General features: G+C 33.4%; 2 protein-coding genes across 2 annotated transcripts; both read right to left on the reverse strand.

Annotated features, from left to right (window-relative positions):
* Positions 1–1,937: 1,937 nt before the first annotated feature.
* On the reverse strand, positions 1,938–3,808 carry LOC139521533 (growth hormone secretagogue receptor type 1-like). The gene is made up of 2 exons (XM_071315012.1): positions 3,654–3,808; positions 1,938–3,294 (listed from the first exon to the last, which is right to left on the reverse strand). The coding sequence occupies exons 1-2, from the start codon at positions 3,663–3,665 to the stop codon at positions 2,014–2,016; spliced, it is 1,293 nt and encodes a 430-aa protein (XP_071171113.1). The 5' UTR covers positions 3,666–3,808; the 3' UTR covers positions 1,938–2,013.
* A 9,652-nt stretch (positions 3,809–13,460) lies between these two features.
* LOC139521541 (nociceptin receptor-like) lies at positions 13,461–17,355 on the reverse strand. The gene is made up of 2 exons (XM_071315018.1): positions 17,146–17,355; positions 13,461–14,877 (listed from the first exon to the last, which is right to left on the reverse strand). The coding sequence occupies exons 1-2, from the start codon at positions 17,149–17,151 to the stop codon at positions 13,531–13,533; spliced, it is 1,353 nt and encodes a 450-aa protein (XP_071171119.1). The 5' UTR covers positions 17,152–17,355; the 3' UTR covers positions 13,461–13,530.
* Between the last annotated feature and the right edge of the window lie 5,953 nt (positions 17,356–23,308).

Raw genomic sequence — 23,308 nt, forward strand, 5'->3', positions numbered from 1 at the left:
TCAAAATCTGAAATATGTTTTGATTAATTGATTGCTGAAATGATACATGTACCATAAACTTGTACCATTACTCTTCTAATGATATAATGAAATACATCAATTATTGTTCAGATTACACATAAAAGTGTCATTAAAACATTCTTTAAATTGCAACTGTTAATAATTTCACCCAGAGCAGTTTATTGTTCACGATTATTATTTAAAAATTGTAAGAATTTTGTGTTTCGTTTGTATAACCAGATGCTATGACCGTAATATGAACTAAATGACCTTTAAGTGTTTGACCATCATTTATTATTCGTTTAATAGCTTTGCGATTAGTATGTCCATTAATAAGATGACTTAAATCAAAAGTATTTAGCGAGAATATATAAAACTCCCACAGTTTCACACCAATAGATGACAATATGTCCATCCCACGACCTGCCCTCTCTTTAGAATTAAAAAGGTTTAAAACACGTAAATTGCTCAATTATTTTGATGTATATTGTATTTCTCTTTGAACAATGGTCGGATGTTTGCCTTTCAGCAAATTGTTTTTGTGGTCTATTTGACACACATGTTAAATAAGTGTAAATCATAGGTAAACAATTCATTTCGTAAACGAACGAACAATGGTCTTGACTAGATTGAGAATTGATATAAACGGTTGTTTTATTTCAGTGCAAATATTATATAGTTAATCCTCAAAATGTAATGAGACCTGAGATTTCAGTTTTGGATATAGGAAGGTTTAAGATGCTACATTTTTACAAATATTGACCCTGAATCCAACGTTTTACTAACTCTGGGGTCTATTTGGTACTTAAGCAAAACACATTTCTACATTTGTTTAAAATGTTGTTATAATTTCATCTATAGTATAAGGTGTTTTTCTCTTACTCTGTGGGTGTTCACCTATATATGCAAACATTTTTAAAAAAAATGCAAAACTTTTATCAAAACTGTCATCCATAGCGATGTGTTTTCCTGCAATTAGTAATTTTATTTATGTGAACAAATAGTTTTACATCTTTAAAGTATACCCTATAGGGCTGTTGCTAAACTGCTGTATTCCGTTCTATTTTCCGTTTCCATCGTTTAGCAACACCCATCTTATAGGTACTTCAATATTCAAATAGTGCTAACTTTTACTCATTTTCTAAAATGAGTTACGCCAGTTGTCAATCAACAAAAGTGACGTAATGCAAAATAAGTATTACAAGTATCCCGAACTCCGACGGAAATTCATAAAAATGACATACTCAAACGCTATTAATGTATAAATAAAGGCAACAGTAGTATACCGCTGTTCAAAACTCATAAATCCATGGACAAAAAACAAAATCGGGGTAACAAACCAAAACCGAGCGAAACGCATTAAATATAAGAGGAGAACAACGACACAACACCGAAACGCAACACACACAGAAACAGACCAATCATCAGACAAAACACCACGAGAATATAAAACATGTGCAACACAACCACCATGAACTATATACTTTACTGTGACGAAATAATATATGCATTATTCTTTCAGTAATAAACAGGAAATACACGCATACCAGTATTCAAAAGCAACTTATTGGTTGCTGTAGATCGGTAATAACGCGTAAAATATAACCGTCATAAACACTAAGAACAACCAAAGTTGATGTAGAATACACTGAAAAATCACCGAGCTTCCAATTGACAGAAAAAAAGAAGCAGAATATAGGGGAAACACAGTTACTTTCCAGGCCCGTAGCCAGGAATTTTCAAAGGGGAGGGGGTGTGTAGTTGGACTCGCGAACTCAACTTTAACAGTCACATTCAAACAGAACGTTGACTTTACCAGTGCTTAGTTGTTTTTAAGGGGGTGGTACGAACCCTCCAAATCCCCTTGCTACGGGTATGCTTTCGAAGTCTCAGTGATACTCTCGAAATTCAGATATGAAATATAAAAAAAGCAAAACTTTTAATAAGATTTTTTTTTATGGTAGCAGTATATAAAGAATAGTGTGATATGTATAAAGTTTGATCAAATTATTGTCAATGTTTAAGATGTTCTAATTCATATGCATGATCAAATTCACTTTTGTATGATTTCTTCCAACATAAACCAATGCTCTTGGTTAATTTTGAAACCTCGACACGGAAGTGTTTGTTTAGGAAACTGTAAATTATTGGATTGACGGCGTTGTTCAAGTAGTTGCATCTTGAAAATAATTTGAGAAGCACTTGAACGAACCCAGACGAGTCTTTTTCTATCTTTTTGTATACAGTTCTACAAATCATCACACCAACGGAGGGCAAATAGCTCAATATAAACGCAATGGTGACGGCGATGAAAATCTTTGTCGTCCGAGAAGCTTTAATATGAGACAATTTTTCTGATAAGTTCGACACTTTTGATTTTGTCGATAAGTTTGAAAATGTTCTGCGGAATTGTTTCTGGTTATGTCCTACCGATGAGTGGTCATCGCTACTTTCACTCGATAACGTTCTTTGTCGGCCATTTTGTCCACTTGTAACGTTTAATCTTGGAATCTCCCCTATAATCATATCTTTTCTTCTTTTAATTGCTAACCATATCAAAAAGTACAATACCGACAATGTGACTAATGTGATTATAAACACTAACCCTAACATCAGGTAATAAATCATTTGGAAGGTGGAGTCTTTGTATTTTTGATCAACGGAGCAATCAAATCCGCATAGATTCCCGGAAATTCGTTCTCTTTTTGTTCCGAATAGAACAACCGCGGGACTACTCAAAATTAGCGCCAAAATACCAGCTGATATAGACATACATTTTGTTCTATTTCGATTACCAAAACGTAAAGGCTTGCATATTTTAAAGTAGCGATCAAAGGCAATCTGTATTAAAATCACAGCAGATGCATATGTAGTAGCGTTTTCAACTGCTCGGAATATTTTACACGCAATGTTTGAATAGAATGAGTAATGATAGAGTAAATCATATATGTCAATTGGCATTACTACGACACTCGTAATAAAATCAAACAATGCCATGGCAATGATAAAATTGTTCGCTGACCTCTTTTTTGATCGAAAACAGTAAATATACAGAACCAGCGCGTTTCCGAAACACCCAACGATCATCAGTAAAAATTGGAAGATGATAACTGGAAGATACAGAACAGCCTTTCTACGACTCAGTAATAATAACTTTGGGTATATCCAGTCCTCGGTAGAACAATTTGCTGAAATCGGAACAGTCGCTAAAGATGTATTCTCCATGTATCTGTGATAGGAACTGAGTATGTTATGTTCTCTGTCTTCAAACATTGCAGAGGGGACAGTCGGTATCTGTAAAAGAAAAAAATAGTTGTTTACAATAAAGATTTTTAATCAATTGCATGCTATAATGTTTTTCCCATTTTTCTTTTTGTGTGTGTGTTATTTTGTGTGTGTAAAAGTTACAACTTATCTTCATTTGGAATCCTATGTTCTATAATTATTGCCTTCCTTATTTTTCGAGAACAATAAGGTTTCCATAGAAAAATGAGAAAGAAATAATATTCTAGTATTTTGTATATCCGACAACATGGTTTGACATCTTGGTTTTGCGTCTCCCGCAATTATGCTTTACTACTAAACTTTAAACAACTAAAAAGTAAATACAATTAGGTATCCCGCCATTTTAATCGTAGTATTGTTCACCATACCTCAAGTGTCATTCGTCCTATGCTGTCGGAACAGATGATATAAGATGAGAAAGAGGCTAATCACAAATATATGGACACACAAACTTTACTACTGTTGATTAATTTATTTAGTTGGCAGGTAAACTAAGTTTGAACGTTAATGTTGGCAGTAATGCAAAGTTTGGGTGTTATAAACATCCTGCTTCCTCCATATTTCCTCTAAAATGTCAAATGTCATGTCAATCTTAATGTACGTAAAAAGTTAACTAGACATTTTCTCTTTTAAATTATACTATTGTTCAGTTTTGTGGGCGAATTCAGGTATGTGGAGGGTCTAGCAACTATTATGAATAGCATTATGATACTTAAGGGAAAAGGTGTTCACTCCATGTTTTTTGCGATTAAAAATAGCATTATTTTTTTCTTCTTTTTCAAAACCTCACTACAATTTTGTTTTTGTTGCACTTCAGTGTTTCTGTTCGTCCGTTGTATTCCTTTTGCATTGAATATGTTACCCTCGGATTTGGATTGTGGCCCAGATTGGATTATTTCCAACGATTTATAAATTTTGAACAGCGGTATACTATTGTTGCCTTTATTAAGTCTTCGGTATGGATTCTACATGCAAGTCCTGCAAAGCGATTTCTAGCAAATGAATAGCAAACATGCAATAATTTGTTGATTTTGTAGATAATGTCACTGATTCTATTTTCATATCACAGTTTACAAATCAGTGTCTTTTTTATATTTTTTTCGCTGCGATTTTTCTCCCTAACTAAAATTTACCTCGCAAATCTTTTCATCTTTTGTGATGTTTGTATCTATCCATTAAACAGCATTGATCAATCAATACATGTTGTCTGTACCCTTTATTGACCTAATCGCTATTTGGGGATCTGAAACACACGACCCGATAATTTGCAACACTTACACTATTGACTTTAGTTAGCAATTCCATTGTGGAATCATACAGACATTTTCACTTATGACCTCAAATATTTAAGGGAATATCTGTGATGTTCATTAATGGTGTACGGTGTGTTATTATACTTTCTGTGGCAACCACTAATACAACAATTAAGATATTACTGTGCGTTTTTCTTTCCTCCGAGGATAATATCCCCCCGATCCCTTGTAAGATATCGCAACTAATTGGAAATATCTTAGTAGACAAAAAACCTGCTTTCAAATAGGCTGTTTTTCGAGCACATTTGCATGTAAAAATGATAACTAGCCAGTGACGTGTTTATATCTAGAAGATATTGATTACAGGTAGATTATTAGAAATTTGTTAGAACTTTTGTTTTTCATATTTATGTACTCGTTCTTATGATCGTATTGTGAACTAAATTACCATTAAGTGTTTGACCATCGTTCATTCTTGGTTTTATAGTTTTACGATGAGTATTTCCATTAATAAGATGACTTAAATCAGAACTATTTAGCGAGACGATATAAAACACCCACATTTTACACCTATGTCCTCCCCATGACCTGTCATTCTTAAAAACAAAATACTTAAAAGCTCAATTATTTATATATTTAATTTTAATTACTATTTTTTTAAATGGTTTTGGTGTTAGCCTTTCCGCTATAGGCAAAAGGTATGGTTTATTTAAAATTGACACACAGTTCAAATTGTTATGTAATTGTAAATTGCAAATAACAAATTTCATTCCGTCAAATCAATAGTATTTACTTGATCGACAATTAAAGTCATGTTATCCTTCAAATCCTAGAATAAAAAGGAATAAAAATCGACAAAATCTACAAAAAAAGGTAAACGTAGTAACCAAATCCTTTTTTAGGTCATGAATAAAGGCAACAGTAGTACACCGCTGTTAGAAATTCATCAATCGATTGAGAAAAAAAAACCCGGGCCACAAACCAAAACCGAGGGAAACACATCAAATATAAGAGGAGAACCACGACACAACAGAAACACAACACTAAAATGTAACACACACAGAAACGAACTATAATTTAAAATGGCCATTTTCCTGACTTTGTACATAAAATATATGTACCTCAGTGTTTCTGTTGTTGTGTTGATTTCCTCTTAGTGTTGATGCGTTTCCTTTGGAAAAGACTGACGACTCACACGCATGACTCGTTTGAGGGATCTTTGTTTTGACTTTAAAATTCTTTCAACATAATCTTACTTAATTAAGGTAGCTCGGGCCTATTCGAAGTTTCTATCAGAAGTGCCGTATTTTTTGTTATTTTATTCTTTAAAGAAAATTAATCAAATCGGTCGAAAAAAAATAGGGGGTCACGGACCATTTAAGATCAAAATTTTACTTTTAAACAGGTATGTAAATGGGACCATTTTTCAATGAAATGATAGGGAAAATACAGGTGTTGACATATTTTTATCGGAATATCAAAAAAACGTTCTATGACAATTTGTCCAAAACTGTTATATGAAAAGCTGGAATTTAGCTTCAAAGAATGAGCCAATAAAAAACATAGGTCACCGATAAGGAAAAAAAAATATTTTGCCTTAAAATCCAATTTTTGGCGGGAAAATGGTGAAAATGGGTGAAATGTCATTTTGATCCTTTAACAAATACGGATAATAACGAAAATATTCTATAAGTCACATAACTACAATGATTTAACATTTCTAATCAATCAAAATATTTAAAAAAAAATATATCGAATTTACTGCAAATACTTTTGTAATTCATGCGTGAAATTATGCGCAGTCGAATAGTCCCGAGCCACCTTAAGACTGTTTGAACAGCGGTATACTACTGTTGCCTTTATTTAGGACCATTATACTGCATGCAACGACATATGTCAAACTTGAAATTTCATGCGAGATAGGCAGTTCAAAATATAAGTAAACCAGGGTGAAGGAGACAACTCAACTAAATTTGCTACATAAAGACATCAGAATCAAACAATTTTCCCCTTAAGAATCATGCTTAATTAATCCCATCTCATTCCTCCTCTTCCACCTTCAAAACTCAATAATGCAAAAAAAATTACTTCTTTGTAATATATAATCTTAGATGTGTCATGTGTACTATTGTTTGTCTGTTTGTCCTTTTCATTTTTAGCCATGGCGTTGTAAGCTTATTTTCGAAACACCTATGCAGATTTGAAGTCTCGCCACTATAAAAAAAAAAGTACATTTGTTTCCCTCAATTGTTAATTTTTAATCTTTCAATAAACGCACAAACATTTTATCACAATTTGTTTACTTCTAACAAATTTGTGTGGTTTGTACATTTACAAAAATCATTCTTGAATATTCCTGCGTAAAAAAATGTATTATCGTGATTAACATAAACAACATATCAGGCGTAGTGTATTCAAGCTATTTTTCTTTATTTTTAGATATAAAATGCGCGTTTCATTTTCGATATACTTGAATTTAAAAACTATATTTGGAAAAGAATGCCGTTTACTGGATAAAACATAGAATATTAGTGCTAATACATGCTCCCTTTACATTTACCTTCTTCGAAATGTTAGAATTGGTTAATCGATACGATATGTCGGTGTTTCAATTAACTAACGACATTTTTCGTAGTCTTATATCATATAAAAGCAACAGAACTATACGGCTGTTCAATAGTCATAATTCGATTAAGTATCAACAAACCCGGGTAACACACTAAAACTAAGGGAAACACAAAGATACAGGTAGAGTCGTCTAATCTGCAATCTTACCGGTTGTTTGAGCATGTATAGCTGAGATTATTATCCTGTCGATGTACCCAATCGTGCTCCTTTTGGAGTTCTAGTGATTTCCTCAGATTTTGTTTGTTACTTTAATTTGTCTGATTATAATCGTTATACAGGATTACCTGAAACATGTACTTTTTGTTTGTATTTTAGACTGTTTAATTTGTTTTATCCCTATCGTTATCACTTTACCATGGACTTTGAACAACCAATTGCTGTCTTCTGCCTCTTTCATTAACATCAATTAACTACTGACGCTTTAATTTGACTCGTTCGGGTTTTTTCTCTGGGTTTTTCTATTGTTTGCCTTGACACGTGTTTTGCTGGTTTTGTTATGCCCCGTTTGTGCCTTATTTAATGGATTTCTATATGAATGATTGCCCTGACACCTGTCTCGTAGCCTTTGTTATGCTTGCTTGTGTCTTGTTTTCTAGATATCTGTTGTTATGTTTGCCCTGACACCTGTCTTGTTGTTCATGTTTTCCCTGTTCTAGTGTTTTTCTATGGATTTATTTTTGCCCTAACACCTGTTTCGATGCCTTTTTGGTGTTGTTTTGTTTTTTTACCCTGACACCTGTTTCGTTGCCTTTTTGGAGATGTTTCTAAATATAGATTTTTATGTTTGCCCTTAGTCTTGTATAGTTGTCTATGTTTTGCCTTGTTTGTGCCTTGTTTGTGCTTTGTTCGCCGTCTTCCTATTGTTAATGTTTAACACAACACCGTTTGAACCTTGTTTTTTTATATATAAATTTTACCTTTCTAGCACAGATAGTTTTGTACCTTTTGTCTATTAAAAGTAAATAGCCATCACGATTTATCTTTTAGATTGAATTTATCATTGTTTGAACAGGATATAAAAACAAACGGGTTTCCTTAAAACAATCAGTATTGCGTTTCCTGTGTTTGGACATGTTTCCTACATAAAAAAAAAACCCAACTGAAATGACGTTTCCTTGGTCGGTTTTCCTCGTGTTTGCGACCTATGATGATGACAATTGGAATAATTATGATGCATCAAAAGGGGCATGTTTCCGTATGCTGTAATAACTATGTTCATAAATAAGAATACAAAATTTACACACAAAAAACAGCCAATCAGTCAACCCCATCGCACACTTAAAACTGTGAAATAATGTTATATTAAAAATTAATTAGGATAACAAATGATTGAAGTAAAAGTTATAGAATACACATTGACATCTTAAATCCTAAAATCTTTTTCAAGATGCAAACCTATATAGAAGAATGAGATCACTGCAGCCAGCTTTTATTCCCTAGTTATCAGAAGCAGGTATAGATATAGGAAGATGTGGTGTGAGTCCCAATGAGACAACTCTCCATCCAAATAACAATTTTTAAAAAAAATTATGTACGGGCATGCATATACATGCGGACACTTCATTTAAATTTTGATATCTATAAAAGAAAAATAGAACTTCCACTGAATAAAACCATCTCATTTCGCGTTTTTCTCATTTTATCAGTTATATGCATTTAGTTTTAGATGTATGATTGTTTTTCATCAGTTGTTATTGGCATTGAACAGATGGCAGTAACGCTGATATCTGATAGCTTGATAGTTTCCCCAATATAATTGAAAATGAAACATCAGAAATACCGAATCAACAAATCAGTACAGAGGGCTTAATCAAACTACTTGAAGGAGTGAACCCAAACAAAGCAAATGGTCCAGACAACATATCATGTAGAATATTGAGAGTGTGCAGAGTCAATATCACCATATTTACAGCTGTTATTTACCAAAAAATTGTAATATCATAGTGTATTACAGGACTGACTAGTTGCAAATGTCACCGCATTTTTCAAGAAAGGGGAAACGAGTCAACCAGTCAACAATCGCCCAGTATCCTTGATGTCAGTTCCATGTAAATAGAAAAATCACAAAAATACTGAACTCCGAGGGAAATTCAAAACAAAAAACTGGAACATATCATATTCAAGCACATCATGAACCATCTTGACAAACATATGAATATACTTGTGGACTTTCTACATGGCTTCAGGAGAAAAATATATATTACAACTAGTTATAACAGCAGAGGACATAACAGGAAATCTGGACAATAACCAACAGGTAGATATGCTTATATTAGACTTTAGTAAAGCATTCGACACAGTACCACACCATTTGTTGAAAAAACCTGCCTCATATGGTATCAATGGAAACATACTTTCCTGGTTATAAGCATGCTTGACACAAAGAGAACAACAAGTCACACTGGAAGGGAAGGTTTAAGTACTGCTAAGGTAACATCCGGCGTACCACAGTGAACAGTTTAATGAACATTGCTGTTTCTCCTATACACAAACGACATAGGGAATGACATAACATTAAAGATAAACCAATTCGCAGATGATAGCTTACTTTATCTAGCGATATCAACTAAGGACAACTGCAAATATCTACCAGAAGATCTTGACAAAATGGTAAAGTGGGCACAAATTTGGCAAAATGGTTTGTCCTTACAATAAAAAAAAACCAGAGTCATACCATCAACTTCAACTGCAACACCAATGGATTTATCCTGGAATCAGTTGCATCAAATCCATACCTAGGCGCTGAACTTACCAACACAATGTCATGAGACAAACAAGTTAAGAAAGTTGTCACTTAAGGAAACAGATCACTCGGCTTCATACGAAGAAATCTTGGATCCTGTCCAGAGGAAGTCAAGAAACAAGCCTATCTTGCTCTTGTCCGACCTCACCGTGAATACGCTTGCAGCTATAAAAACATATTTATCAGATTGAGATGGTCCAACGCCGTGCAGGACGCTTTATAAAATAAAAACTACCCAAGAGAGCCTGTAACAGTTACAATAGTGAACCTGACACCACTAGAAACCAAAATAGCACGTATAACGTTTTTTTATTCGTTTGATGTGTTTTATCATTTGATTTTGCTATTTGATTAGGGACTTTCAGTTTTGAAACTCCTCGGAGTTCAGTATTTTTGTGATTTTACTTTTTTTTATAAATCCATCAATGAAAAGGTTACTATACCAATTCCATCACACATTTTAAAACCAAGAAGAACTTCGAGACTCCATCAACCGAATACTAAAAGATACGTACAAATCAGGCCAAACAAAGGTATTTACAAGTATAGCTTCTTTCCTCGTACCAGACGACCAACTAGAGATTAAGAGCAGAGAGGAATTCAAGATCAAACTCACCAAGCTTTTCTGTAGTTGCTTACCAACACAAACAAAAGAAGGATGATTTTTTTAACCAGCAACTGTACGTATATTTTGAGCACAATTTTGAACTAATGTTTAGTAAATGTTATGTTGGACGTCAAACTAAAATTTATACTTGAGTGATAATTCAAAGTACCTTTTTCGATTTTAGATGTATATATGTACTGGTCCTCTTTTAAAGTAGGGTATGTATAAGTTTCCTGTCATATCTACTCTGTGTTTTGTTAGATGTATTTCTATTCGGTATCTATCTGCTGAGTAAAGCCATTTTCAACTGATTTATATACATGTAGTTTGTTCTTATGATGTACTGTTACCCCACTGTCACAGATTAGGAGAGGGTTAGCGCCTTCAAACTATTTTAATCACGCCATATTATGGATGTGCCTGTCCTAAGTCAGGAGCTTGTTATTCAGTCCCGCCATATTATGGATGTGCCTGTCCTAAATCAGGAGCTTGATATTCAGTCCCGCCATATTATGGATGTGCCTGTCCTAAGTCAGGAACTTGTTATTCAGTCCCGCCATACTATGGATGTGCCTGTCCTAAATCAGGAGCTTGTTATTCAGTCCCGCCATATTATGGATGTGCCTGTCCTAAATCAGGAGCTTGATATTCAGTTGTTGTCTTTTGTTGCTGCATACATATTTTCGTTCATTATTTAGTACAAAAATCAGAAGGCCGTACAGTGACATCAAGTTGTTAATTTCTGTGTCATTTGGTCTCTCGTTGGTCGCCATACTACACCTTCAATTTTATAGTCGACATCAACAGGAAATACAGTTTTGGATTTATAATTGTTATTGCATTTCCAAGAAAAAATAATCACAATGGAGTATTTTAACAGGAAATATATGTTCTATGAATTCATGCAATTCCTAAAATGATTCATGTCCAAAATATAGAACAATGTGATTTCATTTTAAAACTAATTAAAACATCAGCATAAAACAGTAAACTTTAGTAGTGTCGAATTCAGATTTTCTTCCTAATAATTCATGATCTGTTTGAGCAGTTGTTATTGTTAAAGGACCACGTCCCTCTTAATGAACTATGTTGAGTTTGAACATACAAGAGCGTAACTTATTCACTGAGATACCGGTATGTTAACTCCATACAATGGAGTAGAGAGTATGTTATTATGCGATAGATTCTATTTTGAATTTTGAATTTGTCCATCTTTATCAATTTCGAAAAAAAAGACACTTTATCAGACCTTCCTACTTTTAGTAGTTCCATTTACCTTAAGATGAGTTGGGTCTATGGGATGTAAAAACTCATTGAAATTAGAGTTTGTGCGACGAAACATCACCAATATATCTGAAAGTGAAAATCAAAGAACTTTTTTTTCTTTTTTTAAAGAAAAATCTGTGTGAGTCTGCTTCAAACGAGTGCAAAACAAGTCAACCAGTAGTGGTGGTTCCCAATGCGAAAACCGAATGTTCGCTTAAATATCGACTCATCAAACTAACAAAATATGTAAAACTAGCACTATAAATATTGGCAACAAGTGATACACGTTTAGTAAAGGTGTTTGATTCATTTATTCTGGTTCATTTTAGTTTCTTGTGTACAATTTGGAAATTAGTATGGCGTTCATTATCACTGGACTAGTATATATTTGTTTAGGGGCCAGCTGAAGGACGCCTCCGGGTGCGCGAATTTCTCGCTACATTGAAGACCTGTTGGTGACCCTCTGCTGTTGTTTTTTATTTGGTCGGGTTGTTGTCTCTTTGACACATTCCCCATTTCCATTCTCAATTTTATTCTGCATTTATTCTTATGAACCAACTATTCAGTCATTTATATAACTAGTTTTTTGGTGGGGTTCGTGTTGTTTATTCTTTAGTTTTCTATGTTGTGTCGTGTGTGCTGTTGTTTATTTGTCTTTTTCAGTTTTAGCCATGGCGTTGTCAGTTTGTTTTAGATTTATGAGTTTGACTGTCCCTTTGGTATCTTTCGACCCTCTTTTTCTTTTCTCGTACATGATGTCTACCAATTTAATAATTTGCTGACCACATGCTTCTCTTTGAATGTGTATCAGGTCTTTATAACTAATCCATTAGATATTGTAGTCTTGAATCACATTTGATATTCATAAGTAAAACCTATGCTTGGAAAAAATTATTATCAGAGATATCAGGATTATAATTAGGTGCACCAGAAGTCTACAACTCAAAATAGTTATCAGAGCAAATCAAATACAAATTAAAGAGCACTGTAAACTATAAAATGTTCCAAAACAAACTATGAAGTTCAACTTCAATTCAGTAGCTGTGAGTATCCATAGTTTGGTACTTTTGGGTCTATTGACTTGTATATTTGTTGTGGGAATAATCGATCTCATTTTTTTCAACTGTTGTGCTCTCATAGCATTGTCCCGTGTAAGAGGGTAATGTTGTGCTCTCATATTATTGTCCCGTGTAAGGGGTAATGTTGTGCTTTCATACCTCTGTCCCATGTTAGGGGGAATGTTAACTGCTTACGAAAATGTTTCATCCCGCCATGGAGGGAAATGGTTGGTTAATATGAAGAAGCAAAAAAGGAAGATGTGGTATGATTGCCAAAGAGACAAGTCTCCACAAGTGACCAAATAACATAGAAATTGACAGATATAGGTCATCGTACGGCCTTTAACAATGAGCAATGTCCATACCTCATAGTCAGCTATAAAAGGTCCCAAAATCACAATAGCCCTTTTTACGGGGAACTGATTGGTTGTAGTAAAAAGTTAATGCCCAATAAATAGTTTTTGTAACTATTAACGGTTACAAGTCTTAAATTATTAATGGCGAAATTCACACTATAGTATAATAGCATTATTGTGAAAAACCGGGACCAGACTAGATGAAGACTCGAATATATTTTAAAACTATTCACATAAAACATTAAAAAAAAGATGAACACTATCTAAAGTGTGTTTTAATGCTTTAATAGTAAAGAGCAAAATGTTTGATATGCAATGTTTTATAATATAAACGTCAATGCTTTAAATGTTCCAATTCATATTCATGAGTACGTTCACTTTTGTATGAATTTGATCTGGATGACCGTCCTTTTCGCGATGATCCGGAAGAAGTTGATAATGAGCGGGGTCGAAAACGATGCTTGCAACAGAAACCAATGCTCTTGGTTAATTTTGTAATCTCGTCACGGAAGTGTTTGTTAAAGAAACTATAAATAATTGGATTTGCGGCGTTGTTTAAGTAGTGGCATCTTGAAAACAACTTTAGGAGCACTTGAACAAATTCCGACGAGTCTTTTTCTATCTTTTTATTTACAGATCTGCAAATCATTACACCAACGGAGGGTAAATAACTCAAAACAAACGCAATAGTGACGGCGATGAAAATCTTTGTCGTCCGAGAAGCTTTTATATTGGACAACCTTTCAGATAAGTTTGAGAGTTTAGATTTAGTTGATAAGTTGGACATTGTCCTGCGGAATAGTTTATGATTTTGTACTACTGAAGACGAATCGTCATCACTCACACTTGATAACATTCTTTTGCGGCCATTTTGTATAACACTTTGTCTGGGGTTTTCACCGATAGTTATACCTTTTCTTCTTTTTATTGCTAACCAGATCAAAAAGTATAAAGTTGACAATATAACGAATGTGATTATAAACACTAACCCTAATATTAGATAATACATAGTTTGGAAGGTAGAACCTTTGTATTGTTGATCAACGGAACAATCGAATCCACATAGATTTCCGGAAATTTGTTCTCTTCTTGTTCCGAATAGAACAACAGCTGGACTACACAAAATTAAAGCTAACATGCCAGCTGATATAGACATACACTTTGTTCTTGTACGATTACCAAAATGTAAAGGCTTGCATATTTTAAAGTAACGATCAAAAGCAATCTGTATTAAAATCACAGCAGATGCATATGTAGTAGCGCTTTCAACAGCTCGGAATATTTTACACGCAATGTTTGAATAAAATGAGTAATGATAGAGTAAATCATATATGTCAATTGGCATCACTACGACACTGGTTATAAAATCAAACAATGCCATTGCAATGATAAAATTGTTCGCTGACCTCTTTTTCGACCGGAAACAGTAAATATAGAGAACCAGTGAGTTCCCAAAACATCCGAAGAGCATCAATAAAAATAAGAATATGATAACTGGAAGATACAGAACAGCCTTTCTTTGACTCAGTTGTAATAACTGTGGGTATATCCAGTCCTCGGTAGAACAGTTAGTTATGTTGGTAAACGGAACAGTCGTATTCTCCAAGTACGAGTAATTGTTAAATGAATTATATATGGTATATCCGCTGTCTTTAAACAAGACAGAGGTGACAGTTGACATCTGGAAATAAAAAGATCATTTTGTTTTAACCAAAAAAACATCATTTGCTAATTATCAACATCTTTTAAACAGTTCATTTGTTGTTCTGGTCTTAATGTTCGTGTCTTTGTGTGTTTTAGTGGTTTTTTTTATACATGAGCGAGCAAGGAGATTCAGATGATAATTGTTGTGTCATCTCATTAAGCGATATCATACGCAGCTTCCATCTCATACTCAAAAGACAAAATGGGTTTTTACATAGCATTACACAATATACATTTATCTACAAAGTAGTTTTGTTCTTGTATCCATGTGTCCTTAATGTCAAATCCACTGAATTGATAATCGATGATTTTTATTACTTGATTAATCCAGCAGTTTCTACATAAGGTCATGCCTGTATCAAGTCAGGAATATGACAGTTGTTTTCCCTTTGTTTGATGTGTCTGACGTGTTTGAGATTTTCCTATTTGAATTTTCCTTCACGTTCAGTATTTTTGTTATTTTACTTTTTGCTATTCTGTTTGGGTTTTGCTCTTTGTTAAAGGTCGTACGGTGACAAAAAAAAACTTTTAAGTCATTTTGGTCTCTTGTGCAAAGTTGTATCATGTTCTTATTTGTATACAAGCATGAGCTGTATGTTTTATTATGGGCCGTGAAATTCACAATCGGTCCACCGAACAATATACTGCCAAATATATATATTTGTATTATGGATAGCCTACATTTGTTTTTGCTCAATATAAATAAAGGCCTTGAAATTTAAAGAAGGAATTTTTGGTATTCAAATTATTGTCGCCTTGTATCGATTTCCATTTAGTATATTAGTGTGGGTGTCCATTATTTTGTCAAAACATTTAATTTAGATTAAAGATTAAAAAAAAATAACCGACTTAAATGACTGTATCCTGAAGCTAGTTTTTTTTTATGTAATAATTCAAAAGGATTTTAGTATATACACGATAAAGACACAATTATTTAAATAGTAAAGTTTGCTTCCGTGAAATGTTATTGTCCCTAGTGTTTGTAGTAATCTGACAATATCCTTTGTGTAAATAACAAACATTGTGTGTAAACAATATTGCATTGAAATATTTTGAACTCTTTTTTCAGAAGCGGTCAAAATGATAAACATTCGTTAAGAATTTGTTAAAGTATTTAAAATATGATAAAAAAAAATATTCACACGCACTTCAATGACTTAATTCTCTTTCATTGACTTCGTGGTTATGAAGGAAAACTTCATCTTACTCTACATCTATATTGATATTTTTTAAAATATCGCATTAGATTTAACATTTAGAACGTGTTCTTCGTCAGTTATAAAAACCTCATCAACAATACAAGATACATAATAGTGAGTTTCGTCAACAAAAGGCTCATCAGTGAAACTCGGACCAAAAGGTTATAACTAAAACCAAGAAAGAGTTGAAGAGCGCGTTGAAGACCAAAACACACAAAAAGAGTTTAAGAGCGCCTTGAAGACCAAAACAAAAAACATAGTTGAAGAGCGCTTGAAGACCAAATCAAACAAAAAACAGTTGAAGAGCGCGTTGAAGACCAAATCAAAAAAAAGAGTTGAAGAGTGCGTTGAAGACCAAAACAAAAAATTCCAACAGGGGTTGCAAAAATCCATCCGACATAATATACTTCTACGATAGAAAATCTATAAGTTTTTCGAACAATTCAATGTTTTCTAATCAGATAATTAATCAATATAACAGGTATCAATGATAATTATGTCATCTCAACACCGAAGCGGTTCTGAAATAGGTTTATACCTCCATATAAGTAAACTATGTTTCACTTTAATTCTATATTAAATTGAACAATTTTCCACAAGGTATTTTTAAGTTGTGTTGAAAACTGAATCTTCCGACTGTTATTGTTGTTTGGGGTTTTCCTGAACTAAGATTCGAATATAAGAAATAAATTTTGCGAATTTCAGGAAGGCTTTTCCGGAATGCATTAACACTAACATTAATCTAAGGTATCATAACAAAACGTAATAACATTCAACCTAAAACAGTTATCATTTCTTTTTATTATTTTTCATGTTTAATTATACCATTATAATTATAATTACACAAACTAATGTTTAAAAATATATCTTTAATGAACTTTCGTTCAAAAAAAAAATACAATATTGTATTCAACATTACATGTCATGTGTGAAATGGAAAAAGAATAGCGAAATCTTTATGGGTTTTTTTTCGGTTTTTTTTTTTTATATTTTTGTATGTTCTATTATATAAATATCGAATAATGATATATGAATAATTTTCTTACCTTCATTTTAAAATTAATTTAAAATTCACAATTCACTTAAAATTTAATAACGCACACTCTTCTGTCTAATCGTCTATTAAGCATGGTTACGTAAAACCTATATTTTTCTAGTGGAAATGTTTGCTTTCTCCCACATTTTCATACACTTCCGGTTTTTATTAAAACATTATCTTAGTCGCGTTATACGGAAATGGTTCAATGAGCAAATAGGATTTAATACTTAAAACATCTAAATACCTATAATATAGTTGAGAATTAATATTTTCTGTTGAACAACAAACTATTTTCCAGTAATACAAACATAGTAATTTGATGCTTTTAATTGTTTGAAAACAAAATGTTCCATTCTTGTTGAAAAATGAATTTTCAAGTCTAAAATTGTTATACTTTAATGCTTGTTTCGTCTATCGCCTTTTACACATCAATCATTTGATTGTGAATAAAATAAAACGTGAGGGTAAACATTATCTAGATCGTCCAGAGTCTCAAAAAACTTGAGAATAAATTCAACAGATCATCCATTTCACAGTCAGAAAGTGTTTTGAAAAACGACAAAAACCATAAAGATGACATTAAAAAACTATTGACGAGAGACCACCCTAAGGCACATAAAATGTGCGGTTGAACTTTTATTTTAAACGGATAAGTAGTATGACTGAAAGGAGAAAAGACTCACAAAAAGACCAAATGACATAGGAGCTATCAACTAAAGGTTACCGTACGGCGTTCGACAATGAGCTGAACGCACATCCACATAAAAAGCTACAAAAGGGCCCGAACAATTCCTCATATGTGGGGCCGACTGTGCAATGACTGTATAGCCAGTCAAGGTCGTTAAAAACTTTCATTTTTTTGTTAGTCATATGTGTGGTGTCCTGTTCATTAAAATGGATACCACAAATATGAGGAAAAGTTTTAAATAATATTCTTGTATGTAATGTAGGAAATATAAATGATATCAATTTTCTTAGACGGTTGTGACCTTATTTTAACAGCTAGTATATTTTTTGCTATATCTCACACATGATCAGTACGGCTTCCTCGACTTAGATGCAGTTTCTTCCTGTTAAGTTTACGAGTAATGGTAATTCAAATTTAATAGAAAATATAGCATTCAGTCTTTTACATAAGTATCCCCGGTGACTCAGCATGCACTTATGACGCAATGGAATGAGTGTTGCTGAATCTTAAGTTTCTTGTCTTGTGGTCTGTGGTTTGTCGTCCTATCTTTTTCTTTGTAGTTATTGTACCTTGTTTTTATTCCAAATTTATGGGCATCATGTTTTCTGGTCTGTGCGTCCGTTCGTCTGTCTGTTCGTTCGTTCGTTCGTCTGTCCCGCTTCCGGTTAAAGTTTTTGGTCGAAGTAGTTTTTGATGAAGTTGAAGTCCAATCAACTTGAAAGTTAGTATACATGTTCCCTATGATATGATCTTTCTAATTTTAATGCCAAATTAGAGTTTTACGCCATTTTAAAGGTCCACTGAACATAGAAAATGATAGTGCGGATGGGGCATTCGTGTACTAGGGACATATTCTTATTTTCATATACATTATGGATATGATAGCCCTTTTTATGCTTTCTATTTTTTTTCTATCTGTTATTAAAAATAAACTTCAATAGAGATAATAGTTTGATCGTTATTTTTTATACATACAAAAATCATTTGATTCACTATCTTGACTTTGGTGCATCAGATTTTTCGATTTCGCCGAATGAAGTGATGTGGTTTACGCCTATTCATTATATCGTCTATTCAACAAATTACTATATCAGCTTCATCAAAGATAAACTTACGACAACGAGAACAGACCTTGCATCTATTTATATTTACAAATTTGATTCATCAGTAAATTTGAGTCACCTACAACAATGACGCTGAGGTTGTGGTGTGTGTAACATATACAAGTTTTAAAAGATGCATCGGAACACTTCAATACATGATGCATGTCCTGGTGGCGTATCTCTTGATCTGAACAATACAGGACAAAGTTCAATAACCACCATATGATTCATGTTTTAATGAATGTTTTTATGAATGGAAAATATTGCCTGATTATTTGTTTGATATCATTTAAAGAATAATAGAAGATAGAAATGTCAGTAGGTTTTTAAATGTTAATTAAATAAACTAAACGGCTGAAAAGAATTAAATATAATATATTATGTATAAATTTCTATCTATATATTGGAAATAATTTTCTCTGTAGATATTATTTTTTAGGAAAGAAGGGGGACTTGTTCTTTTAAAAAAAGTATATAACCATTTACTAGTAGTTGATTTTTCTAGCATCAAAAGATAATGAACCTACATGTAAGATGGATTAGACTATGTATGTGTTGGTCGCTGTTGGTCAAATATACATAGGTCCTCGTGTGTTTCGATTGGCTTCCAAACTTTAGACTTTGAGTTTTGCTGGTGGAGGTAAATCAAGAAAAGCGGGAGAACTTTGGCTTTGAGTTTTGCTGGTGGAGGTAAATCAAGAAAAGCGGGAGAACGCTTATATTTATAAAGTGTTGTTTGCAGTCTTTTTTTAAACGATTAATGAATGCAGCTTTATTCCAAACATCATCATGAATTGCACCAAATAGCACTCATCGATAAGGTATAAAAATAATGAACTAATAAATGTTTTCAGAAGCGCTCTCACGAACATATATGGTACATTCTAATTGCACTAAGTGGTGTTTACAAAACACACGGTTCATGTCCTAAGTACATGAGATTCAATCACGCTTATCTTTTTTTCTCAATGACCACAAAAAAATGAAAGATCTTGCTATGCAAAACGAACGTTGTTTATACTACAAAAAAATAAACAAAAATCTGTTGACAAACAGTAAGTATTCTAAGACTTTCCAAAAAGAAAAACAAGAACGCCAGCATTTTGGCGTGTTAACAAAAAACAACGACGGTTGTATAATTTTAAAAAACTTTAGACAACATTTGAACCGCACATAGCTCTAAAAAATATTAGACTTCTGTGCAAGTATCAGCTCTCGTTTTCTCCAAATCAAAAGAAAGTTATTGTCTGAGATTACAGGTCAAAATCACTTTAAATCTTTTACCATTGGCATAGTTTTCTTGTTGTGGACTGTATACGTACCTTTGTAACTTATGTTTTAAATAGTATATCAGAGGGCGCCAAAACCGGTACTTCGTTTATAAATTTGCATCATGTTTGCATATGGCCGTTCTATGATTTACAAATGAAATTATGAAAATGCTTTGCATCTGGTACAATCTAATCAGTAAAATATAGACTCTGTCAGCACACCGCTTAAAGCATGGAGGTACAATATTATCAGCAAAATATAGACCCTGTCAGCTCATCGCTTAAAGCATGGAGGTACAATCTTATCAGTAATATATAGACCCTGTCAGCTCATCGCTTAAAGCATGGAGGTACAATCTTATCAGTAATATATAGACCCTGTCAGCTCATCGCTTAAAGCATGGAGGTACAATATTATCAGCAAAATATAGACCCTGTCAGCTCATCGCTTAAAGCATGGAGGTACAATCTTAATCAGTAAAATATAGACCCTGTCAGCTCATCGCTTAAAGCATGGAGGTACAATCTAATCAGTAAAATATAGACCCTGTCAGCTCATCGCTTAAAGCATGGAGGTACAATATTATCAGTAAAATATATAGACCCTGTCAGCTCACCGCTTAAAGCATGGAGGAACAATCTTATGAACAGATATATCATGTTAAGGAGGGGTATTTGCGAAAAATACCAGTCGAGAGAATGTTAAATTTCACGAGCCGTAAGGCGAAGGAAATTCATTCTCAAGACTGGTATTTTTTGCAAATACCCCTCAATAACATGATATATCTGTTTAATTACACCGAATGTTAATGTACTAAAACGCATTGATGATCGTGACGTTACAAGCGTCCAGTCGGATAGAGTATTTTTTGGCAAATACCACGGCAGAGAGGGTAAAAAAGGCATATCCTTTTAGCAAATACCCCGGCGGCGTTAAAAATGAACGATGTTCATTTGATAACAGTAAATTGGTGAAAAATACACTGGCTATTAACCAATCAAAACCCCGGATTCTTACATAAGGTGTAATTATCAGTAAAATATAGACCCTGTCAGCTCACCGCTTAAAGCATGGAGGTACAATCTTATTAGTAAAATAAAGACCCTGTCAGCTCACCGCTTATAGCATGGAGGCAGGATTGTATTTGATCAAAGGATGATTTTGGAAAAGTGACATTAAAAAAGGTGGTATATATAAAGAGCATAATATGTATGAAATCTCTATATTTCTCGATTCCATTGTCAATCAACTGTGAAGATGAATGTTTACCGGCCCTATTTTGCGATGAGGGTAGTTTGAATACAAAACTTTACGACAAAAGAGATGAGTTTTTAACTTTCTATATCTATTACACAACATTCCAGCAGCGTTTGCATACAGAGTACATATCTCCCAGTTGATACGATATTCCAGATCATGATTTCCTGGATAGAGGGTTGATGTTAACAAGGGAATAATCAAACCAAGAGTTCCAACTGGTGAAGTTAAAATCATCTCTTTTTAAGTTTTACAGACGCCATCACGAGTTGATTGGCCGTTATGGAATATCCGCTTCACAGATGAAAGCCGATTAGAATATTACCGGGTTTGTACCATCATTAGCAACTGGACTGGTGCCTGACGTGGAGCAGTATTTGCTCACCATTCCGGAGCACAACCTGAGATCACTCCCAGTTTGTATTGGGTTTTTATCAGTCTTTAGTTTTCTGCCTAGTGTTTGCGTACTATTGTTTGTCTGTTAGTCTTTTTCTTTTATAGCCATGGCGTTGTCAATTTTCGACTTTTGAGTTTGAATGTCGCTATGGTATTTTTCGCCTTTCTTGATACATTGCATGTTGTTAGCCTGTTATTTCACGTGCATCCACATGTACTCCCTCTAGCTATTTCCTTTCTTCGTCTCTTCCTAAAAATGCTTTCCTGTTAAATAAGGCTATTATATAAAATTGAGAATGGAAATGGGGAATGTGTCAAAGCGACAACCCGACCATAGAGCAGACAACAGCCGAAGGCCACCAATGGGCCTTCAATGTAGCGAGAAACTCCCGCACCCGGAATCGTCCTTCAGTTGGCCCCTAAACAAATATGCATATAAAACATTGATTTATTAGACAGAACACGTTGTCTTACAATGCCTATTGGGAACTTCACAAAATCTTACCTTGTATACCTACAATTTTATTGTAAGCAATATGTCTGCAGTATCAGTGAGAGTCTATCTGCTATAGGAAACTATTTGCGTCGGTCTAAACTTTCGACGAACAAATGCTTTCTTAGTGAAGATAAACACAGAAAAAGCGCTTTGGACGCGCCTTATTTTTGATGTATTAATTTCACTTTCAAATGTCGATAATGCTGTCCATAAGAAGAGCTACAATTTCTTTAACAAACCAAGAGTGAAAGGAATTCTATTACGATTGGAATACAATAAAATTAACGGTTTTAATAGTGTCATCCGGAAATAAAACTTTGACAAAGATGAAAAACGGACTCGTAAAATCGGATTTACGTGAGAAATTTAAGGCAATCATTTATTTGTATCAAATAATTAATAACTGAATACTTAGTAATACTAAATAATTCAAATTTGCCTATTTCTATGAAATAATATAAAAGAAGGCGATATCGTAAGTTTATATTTCGCCAAGAAATCTATAAGCATAAGTTTGTGACTCATTTACTAATGTAAAAATAAGAAGATGATGTGTTATAATTAACAATGAGATGACACTCCACCAGAGACAAAATGACATAGAAGTTAAAAACGATAATTCACCGGACAGCCTACAACAATGAGAAAAACCCATACCGCATATACAGTCAGTATAGAGATGCCCCGTGAAGATAACGTGAATCAATTATATCGACAAAACCAACGGCCTGATTTGTGAACCAAACAATAATTGAAAAATAAATATGCTATACAGCGACAAACAATAATCACTGAACTACATGTTATTTCTTCACTGCATCACATGTTTTGTGTTCAATGTTTGGTTCATTTACAATTTATGCCATAAAGTATTAACATTTGTTCAATATTGTCGTCTTAAAAAGCAGCTGTTTTTCAAAGTGTATATATCTATACTGCTAAAAACATCTCTGTTTAA

This window comes from Mytilus edulis, chromosome 1 (assembly GCF_963676685.1).
Source record: "Mytilus edulis chromosome 1, xbMytEdul2.2, whole genome shotgun sequence".
NCBI lineage: Eukaryota > Metazoa > Mollusca > Bivalvia > Mytilida > Mytilidae > Mytilus > Mytilus edulis.